The 9,396-nt window shown below is 32.9% G+C and overlaps 1 protein-coding gene across 1 annotated transcript; it reads left to right on the forward strand.

Moving 5' to 3' along the window:
• Window positions 1-4,878: 4,878 nt before the first annotated feature.
• On the forward strand, window positions 4,879-7,737 carry LOC107961058 (probable disease resistance protein At1g15890). Its single transcript, XM_041116505.1, has 3 exons — window positions 4,879-5,346; window positions 5,395-5,562; window positions 5,631-7,737. The coding sequence occupies exons 1-3, from the start codon at window positions 4,879-4,881 to the stop codon at window positions 7,341-7,343; spliced, it is 2,349 nt and encodes a 782-aa protein (XP_040972439.1). The 3' UTR covers window positions 7,344-7,737.
• The last annotated feature ends 1,659 nt before the right edge of the window (window positions 7,738-9,396 follow it).

Consider the following 9,396-nt stretch of genomic DNA (forward strand, 5'->3'; position numbering starts at 1 on the left):
AAACCTTGGCAAGAAAAAGTTTGAAGATGATCCCCACAATCTAAAAAGATTGTTAAAACTCTTCTAAAAGAAACTCAAGAGAAATTCTTGAAAAGAAAAATTCAGAGAGAATTTATTAACTCAAAAGAGAAATAGAATAATGATTGAATTATCTCTATTGTGTACAATGCAAAGGCCTATATATAGGCTAGATAAATAAATCTAAATAAAACTCCTAAGTATACTAGAACTCTAATTTAATCTAAACAAGAAGTAGTTTTAAACTAAACTTTCTTGTTAACATAAAATTTCTAAATAACTTAAAATACTTAATAATTATCAAAAATTCGGAATAAAACAATAATAAAATAATAAGAGCTAATAAATAAAGTATTGTGCTCATATATAATAAAAATTAAGCCTAAAACTTAAACCCAATATGATTTAAACTCGAGTTAAAAGCCCGAAACTCGTAATTCTCTTCTCAGAAATTCTGCTCGCGCAGTCTTCACTAAAATGGTCATAACTTGAGCTCCTGAAGTCAAAATCGAGTGATTCAAAATGTGTTTCGAAGCTAGGAGATAGATCTTCAAATGCCATGAAGACATCTCAACCTAGAAATGCCAGGATCCCACCCAAAAAGTCGTTTAAAATCTTCCGATTTCCCAAGCCTGAAAATTGGCAATTTTGATGATTGGAATCTAATAAATTTTACCCCATCTGTGCATGTATCATTGGTGTGTTGCATTTATTAATACAAGGATAAATTATCAGAATAGTCACTTTTATTTGCCTCAAGTTTCATTTTAGTTACTTATATTTAAAATATTAAATTTAGTCATTTACATTATCTTTTTATTACGAAATGGTCACTCTGCTATTAAGATTTGTTATCTCCCAAACGACAATCCGACGTAACAGTTAAAATGGATTTTAAATGCCAACATAGATGTCCAGTTGGAATGAGAAAAGTTAATTTTTTTAAGAAAATAGAATACAAAATTTTACCTTAAAACTCAATTTTCTCCAATTTAAAAAGAAGCAGCATTGTCTGATACATTTAGATACATTTGTTTGATATTAGGCCGCAACTAATAAAAGCTTGATTGCAGCATTCAACCTGTTAGAGAGAAACATATATTAGTACCAGGTAAAGTTATAAAAAACCAAAAATCAAATCAAACTGAAGTATCCTCTATACTTTTTATTGAATTCAATTCGATTTTGATCCAGATTAATTGAAGTTTGAATCATTTTCCAAGTACAGAAATTTTACCTTTGTACCTAAAGTGTAGAACATTCGCCTAATTTAGACTATAAACACTACAAGTTTACACTTCATTTACACTTACACAATTAATTTCGCAATAAATAAATAAAGTACTCTTAATATACTCTCGTACAAATCCTATACAAGTCTCGCAATACATGCAAGTATTTAGGCTTGCTAACATACTAATGGTTGAACAATGCAACCTTTTAAAATTAGTAGCTACAAAATAACAAAAATAATATATTAATAAAATCCAATAAAATATGAAATGATAGAGATTCAATCTTCAAAGAAATTTAACATGCAATTCCGAACGAATTTCTGTAACCAAAGGGTTGTAACTGTTCAAACCAATCTAATCTAATATTTAAAAAGAAATTGTACATTGTATTTCAATTTGTGAGTGATCTGTAAACATAGAAATTTCACATTATATTTCAACTCATGATTAAATTCAAGCCTTAAGAATAAACTCAAAATAGAATAAAAAGTTGCACATTGTATTCCAACCTTCAAGTGACCTGGAAACACATAAATTGCATATGTAAACACTTTAGTATATATTAAATTATAACAATCAACTAAAAATTTGAAATACAAATCTCAAACAGATTAGATAAAAATTTTAAGTCAAAAGTAAAAGATTTGATAATTATTTTAACATTGAATTTAATATAAAATATGTTCTTAATTAAATATTTCAAATATTTAAAGATAAGATAAAATATTTTGAACATGTGCTGAACAGCCAGCTGCTTTTTGCTGTTTTCAAGACTTGACTTTTCCCTTTTTTTAATGCAGCTGCTACAGTTTTCAAAATAAAAAGTTTTAAATTTTAAATATTTATTTTATAAATAATTTAATTAATTAGAGAGGAGATTGTTTGTATAATAAAATTTTTATATACCTAAAAATTGATTACATTGCTTTATTTCATTGGTGTCTAAAATCTATTTAGAATGATTTTAATATAATTTTTTGCGCTTATTTCAAATTTTAGAATTAATTTAATAAAAATTCATGATTATTTAACAATATTAGTGATTAACTTCTATTAAATCAACTCTAAAACCTAAATCAAATCATATCCATCAAACTATATTTAACAATTAAACTCAAAATTAAACAAATTCACAATTAACAAAAATTTATTCTATTAACAAAATCATGAAAATTTTCAAACTTTATGATATTAGCAATTAACTTTTATCAAATCAACCATAAAATTTGAATTAAACACTAAAAAGTTAACACTGCTACCTTTGAGTACCAAAATATATAATTTTTGTCAAATATAAATACCATATTAGAAAAAAAATTTATCAAACTCAAGTACCAAATGATATATTAAGGCTCTAAATAAATATTAATTTTAAAATTTTAGAAGCAATTTTTTAAATTAAATAAAATATAAAACAATTTAAATTTAATACAGTATATAATTTTTTTTCATTTTAAATACTTGTTTATATATATTTCTTTTGGAAAAATGGTTTTATTGAAAACATATTTATAAATATAAATAAATTTTAAAATTTTTAAAATATAGGATTTTAATTATAATTGTTAATATTTTTAAGTTTTTTATAATTTTTTTAATTAACAAATTGTGATATATTTTTAGCCTATTTTCAACGCTTTGTAAACATTTATGTAAAATTTTAAACAATTTCAAAAAGAATAATTGAAATTAATTTTTAAATTGTGCAAGATTTAGTAAGAAACTAAAATTTAAATTAATTAAAGGGAAAGAAATTTAAAATTTAATTAAAATATCAAAGTAAATAATAAAGATACTTGAAAGAACCATGAATTTGACTTATATCATACATGAGAATTACCTTCTTCTTTTTTTGTTAGAAACATTAAATTAAATTAAATAATTATATTTACATAATAAACTATGAGTAAGTTTAAAATTATAATGGTAATTAAGTTTAAAAATATAATGGTAATTATGTAATATTATTTTAAAATAAAATTTTAATAATTTAATTATAGTTTTTTCTTGTGTCTTTTCATAATATGTGAGTGTTCATTTTTTTATGCCCACATATTTAAAATTTTAAATTAATGATTTAACTATGTTCCAAATAGATAATGTTTTGAGGCTAGATGTGGAGATTAAAGCTGAGTAGAGCTGATCATGGGCTGGGCAGCCCAGCCCGGCCCGAAGGCCGGCCCGAAAAATGGGAGGGTTTGGGTAAAAATATAGGCCCAAAAAATGGGCTTGGGCAAAAAAACGAGGCCCGTTTAGAAAACGGGCCCGGGCCTCGGGTAAGAGTTTTTTGGCCCGGCCCGGCCCGAATTATATATTAATATATTTTTTATTTTATTTTTAATTATTTTAAAATTTTAATATAAATATTTTTTATTATATTTTTAATTTGTGTATTATTTTAAGAATTGTTTTGGTATTATTTTTATTTGTTTTAATATTTGTTTTTATATTTTTAAATATATTTGATTTATTATATTTTTAAATTTTTTTTATTTAATGAAATAAGAAAAAAGTTTTAATATGGGCCGGACTCGGGCTTAGTAATTTTATTTCGGGCCGGGCTTGGGCAAAATTTTAGGCTCATATTTCGGGCCGGGCCGGGCCTGGGCATAGTAGACGGGCCCAAAATTTTGTCTGAGCCAGGCCCGAACCCAGCCCGACCCGGCCCATGATCACCTCTAAAGCTGAGTGGCGCTGGACAATGCTGACTGCAAGTTGCCACCGAGGCAATTTAATTACTTGTATTATTTGAGTTAACAATTTAATGAAGTAAATTTTTAAATCTATTAATGTGCTATTATATTGAAGATTTTATGGTCCATTTATTGAAGTCAATCATTAGCTATTGAAGATTGGATTCGAGTGAATCAATTAATTCCTTGGTATATAAAGATCATATCTTCGATTGGTCATGGTTTTAATCAACGTTGGCAGAGGCCCCGATCTCCCTAAAAATGATAAAATTTTAATTTTTAATCCTTTAAAAATTATAAAAATATAAACAATTTAAATAATAAAATTATATTTTTACTAACATAAAAATTAAAATTTCATAATCCCCTGATTTTAGTGTTGATAATGTAATAGCAAAATCAGGGAAAAACATCCGTTTGGAAAGCTGTTGGAGCTTTCAATTATTGCTTTTTTATATTTGTGTTTGATGAATTATTAGGAAGTTGTGAGTTTCAATCCAACATGCTCATCTTACTCTTTTCTTTTTATTTTTTGATGGGATCTGTATAATTGAGCTTCCCTTTATCTTAATAATATTTTTTATGGAAGTTGATTTTTATAATAAACCAACTTTGCACCAACCATCACTAAATTAAAATATATTGTATTAATGTTAAGAAATTGCATGTGCAATGCAAGTCTTCCCACTAGGAAATCAACTCAAATCATTTTCACATCTACACACGTTTTCATCATATTTACTATAATATTCTTTTATATTTTTTATTTTTTCTGGCATCATCTTAACTTCCAGCAGCTTCTCTCCATTTACCTGCGAATTTCCCCTCTTTATATTCTCAGTCTTTCATATAACTCCATAAGCTTCTTCATTTATTCCTTGGTTCTATTTCCTGAAATTGTTCTACTCACTCTTTTAAAATCAACACCAGGTATGGGTAATATCTTCTCAATCTCACTTTCACTCGATACCATCATTACCCGTTGCTGGGATTGTGCTACTGGACAGGCAAGTTATATATGCAACCTCGAAGATAACCTCCATGCTTTACAAACTGAACTAGCAGAACTGAAGGAGCTCAGGAGTGATCTGATGAGCAAGGTCAGAATTGCTGAAGACGAGCAGCAACTTAAGCGGCTAGACCAAGTTGAGGGTTGGCTTCAGAGGGCTGGAACTTTTATAAACGATGCTGATCAACTGATTGTCCAAAGTCCTCGGCATGTTGAAAAGTTATGTATGGGAGGTTGTTGTTCCAGGCATCCCAGGTCCTCCCACAAGTTCGGCAAGCAAATAGTCGGAATACTCCAAGAGGTGAAAGACCAGAAGCAAAAAAGAGATTTCAGTGATGTGGCCAGCAAGCCACCACTTCCTTCAGCAACTGAAAGACCTAGTGAGTCAACTGTGGGTTTAGAGTTCAATTTCAACAAGGTTTGAAGCTGCCTTCAAAAGGAACAAGTGGGAATTATTGGCATATATGGCTTAGGAGGGGTTGGCAAAACAACCCTCCTAAACCGAATCAATAACAAATTCCATGATCAACCCATGATTACCATGTCATTTGGGCAGTTGCATCGCAAGATCGGCCAATTGAGAAAGTCCAGGATGAGATTGCCGAAAGAATAGGCCTTTCCAATGAAGGTTGGAAATCTAAGAGCCTTGAAAAGAAAGTTGGGGACATCTTCAAGGTATTATGTAAAAAGAAGTTTGCATTGTTGTTGGATGATATATGGGAACGGTTTGATCTCACAAGAGCTGGGATACCTATTCCAACACAAGAAAATGGTTCTAAAGTCATTTTCACAACTCGTCGTCTTGACGTGTGCTGTCAAATGCAACCGAACATGGCTAGTAATATCAGAGTGGAATGTTTACCACCACAAAAAGCTTTGAAACTGTTCGAGGAGAAGGTTGGGTTAGAAACCCTTCAAATGCATCCAGATATTCGCAAGTTAGCTAAAGCGGTGGTTGAAGAGTGTGCAGGACTACCTCTCGCTCTCATTACAATTGGGCGAGCCATGGCATCCAAGAAGACCCCTCGAGAATGGGAATATTGTATTGAAGTTTTAAGGAAATCAGCAGCCTCTGTGTTCCCAAGGGTAGGGAAAGAGATGTATCCCAAGTTAAAATTCAGTTATGACTGTTTACCTGATGAAAGGTTGAAATCTTGTTTCTTGTATTGTTCTTTATATCCAGAAGATCATCCCATCGAAAAAGACCAATTAATACATTGTTGGATCGGGGAAGGACTTTTGGACAAGCATACCGATTTGACCAGTACCGGAAACCAGGGAAATTTCATTATAGGTTCTCTTACTGAGGTATACTTATTGGAGAAAGGACCTAATAGTGACAGAGTAAAGATGCACGATATGATTCGCGACATGGCTTTGTGGATTGCTGGTGAATCTAAGAAGATGTTTTTTGTAAAAGCAGGTGCTCAGTTAAAGGAACAACCAGAAGCTGAAAAGTTGGAAGAGGTAATAAGAATGTCCCTGATGGATAATCGAATCGAAAATCTAACTAAGAAATTGGCATGCCCCAATCTCCAAAATTTATTTCTTGGGAGGAATTGTTTGAAGATGATCATCAATGATTTCTTTAATTTCATGCCGATGCTTAGGGTTCTGGACTTGTCTAGCAATATAAATTTGGCAAACTTGCCGGTCGGAATTGCAAAGTTGGTTTCACTAGAACATCTCAATCTGTCACATACAAATATAAGAAAGTTGCCAAACGAATTGAATGCTCTAGAAAAGCTCAAATATTTGAATCTAGAGTGGACGCGTGCTCTGAAAATGATCCCGCGACAACTTATATCCAGTTTCTCTAAGTTGCAAGTACTGAAAATGGAGCAATGTGACCATGGATGTTCACTGGTTTTGGAGGAAATAGTGCATTTAAAGTATTTGAAGGTGTTGACCATTTCCGTTACAAGCGCTTCGGAGTTGAAAAAAGTTTTGGAGTTCAGCAAGTCTTGTAGCTGTACTATTGAAGGCATAACAATTGAAGAATTCATAAACTCATGGTCGATGAATATTTTGGCTTTAGCAAATCATCTATATAATTTAAAACTCAGCTATGTTTGTAATGTGGAGGAAGTGAAGATCGCAAGTAACATAATTAAAGATGCAAGTTGCTTTCAGAGCTTTCGATTTATAACCCTAGTTTTTTGCGAGCAATTGAGGGATGCGAGTTGGGTAAGTTTGGCTCCACATTTGGAATGTCTACGTATGAGTTTTTGCACAAATTTAGAAGAAATTATTAGCGAAGAGAAACTTGGTGAAATCGCTGAATCGAAGGCAAATATAAACTTATTTTCTAAGCTCAAGGTTTTGGAACTAAGTAATATCCACAAAATGAAGCAATATGCTTCTATGCTCTGCCTTTCCCGCAGCTGAAGGCAATCAGGATTCTTAATTGCCCAATGTTGAAGAAGTTGCCACTAAACTCTTATAATGCAAAAGGACATGTGCTCATCATTGAAGGAGAGGAGGGATGGTGGAAAAATTTAGAATGGGAGGATGAATCCACTAAAACTGCCTTTCTCCCCTCTTTCAAATGTCGTGGGTAGTGTTCAAAGGTGGCAACTACAGCAGCAACATGCATGCTACCATGCAATCATGCACGAGCATACAAGTGACCAAGTAGTCCAACTGAGGCATTGAAATGTCCATGGTGTAATCCGGTTGAAGAACCACTTTTGTAATAGTTGACTTTTGTTTAATTTGTTTGTTATCTTTTTATGTAATGTCCAGCTAAGATTAATTATGTTCTTAGCTGATTTAGCAGTCATTTTTAGAGGTCATTATGTTGATTTTACAGCTTAGATACTTGCACAAGCAAGCTTTGTTTTCTTTCTATGTAACCCATCTACTTATGTATCATTTTTTTGATGAGTGAAGTAATAAGCATAGCCAACTTGTTCTCTCATATTTGTTCATCCGTTTTTGCTTCTGTTTTGAGCTTTCAAACACAAAATTTCTTTGTTTTTTTCTTGATCATTTGATCGAAACTTAACACATACTTTACCCAGCTGACTCGTCTTTGAAAGAAAGAAGCAGGAGCTTTTATTGTTGGTCTGCTTTTTAGTTGCTGCAAGTATGAGCTTCTCACCACCACCACCACCTGTTTTTGCTGGTGAAAATTACAACATCTGGGCTGTGAAAATGAGGACATATCTACAGGCACATGACCTGTGGAATGTGGTCCAAAATGACACTGAGCCACCTCCCCTAAGAGCAAACCCGACCATTGCTCAGATCAGGCAGTATAATGAAGATTGTGCAAAGAAGTACAAGGCCATGTCATGCCTTCAAAGTGGAGTTTCAGATGTGATCTTCACAAGGATAATGGCCTGTGACAGTCTAAATCAGGCATGGGACAAACTCAAGGAGGAGTTTCAAGGATCTGAAAAGACTAGGTAACAGCAACTAATAAACCTAAGAAGGGACTTTGAGAATCTAAGGATGAAGGAGTCAGAGACTGTCAAGCAGTATGCTAACAGGATAATGGCCACTGTCAACAACATAAGATTGCTTGGAGATGATTTTAGTGACCAAAGGGTAGTTGAAAAAGTCATAACAACCCTGCCAGAGAAGTATGAATCAAAGATCTCTTCGTTGGAGGACTCGAGGGACCTATCAACTATTCCATTGACAGATTTGATAAATGCTCTCTATGCACAAGAGCAAAGAAGAGCAAACAGAATGGAGGAGTATTCTGAGGGAGCTTTTCAGGCCAGAGGCAGAGAAGGCTCAAACTCGAGCTCAAACTTCAAAGGCAAGAAGCCTTGGACAGAAAAGAAGGACAAAGGCAAGAAGGAAGCCACCAAAAGAAAGTTTCCACCTTGTGCTCATTGCAAGAAGACCAATCACCTTAAAAAATACTGCTGGTACAAGCCTGACATTCAGTGCAGAGGGTCCAAACAACTTGGACACATTGAAAGGTGTGTAAAAACAAACCAAAACCACAGCTACACCATCAAAATCAAGCTCAGACTGCTGAAGATGTTGAAGTACAAGAAGAGCATGTCTTCACAGCTTCTTGTTTTGCAAGCTCGAGCAAGGTTAGCAAGATGTGGTTAATTGATAGTGGATGTACTCATCACATGGCTTCAAACAGAAGCATGTTCAAGGAGCTAGACACCACTTTTGTGACCAAAGTCAGAGTAGGGAATGGTAAGCTCATAGAGGCCAAAGGCAAAGACAAGGCTGTGATCGACACAAAGTCAGGTAACAAAACTATTTCTGAGGTTCTTTATGTACCTGACATTGACCAAAATTTGTTGAGTGTTGGTCAGCTACTGGAGAAGGGGTATTCTCTCATTTTTGAAGATAAGGTATGTGTGATCAAAGATGCTGTTAACCAAGTGTTAGTAACAGTAGCCATGAGTGATCGAAGTTTCACTTTGGATGTAAATCAGCTAGAGCCGAAGACACATGTGGCTCAGGC

This window comes from Gossypium hirsutum, chromosome A01 (assembly GCF_007990345.1).
Source record: "Gossypium hirsutum isolate 1008001.06 chromosome A01, Gossypium_hirsutum_v2.1, whole genome shotgun sequence".
In the NCBI taxonomy this organism is placed as follows: Eukaryota; Viridiplantae; Streptophyta; class Magnoliopsida; order Malvales; family Malvaceae; genus Gossypium; species Gossypium hirsutum.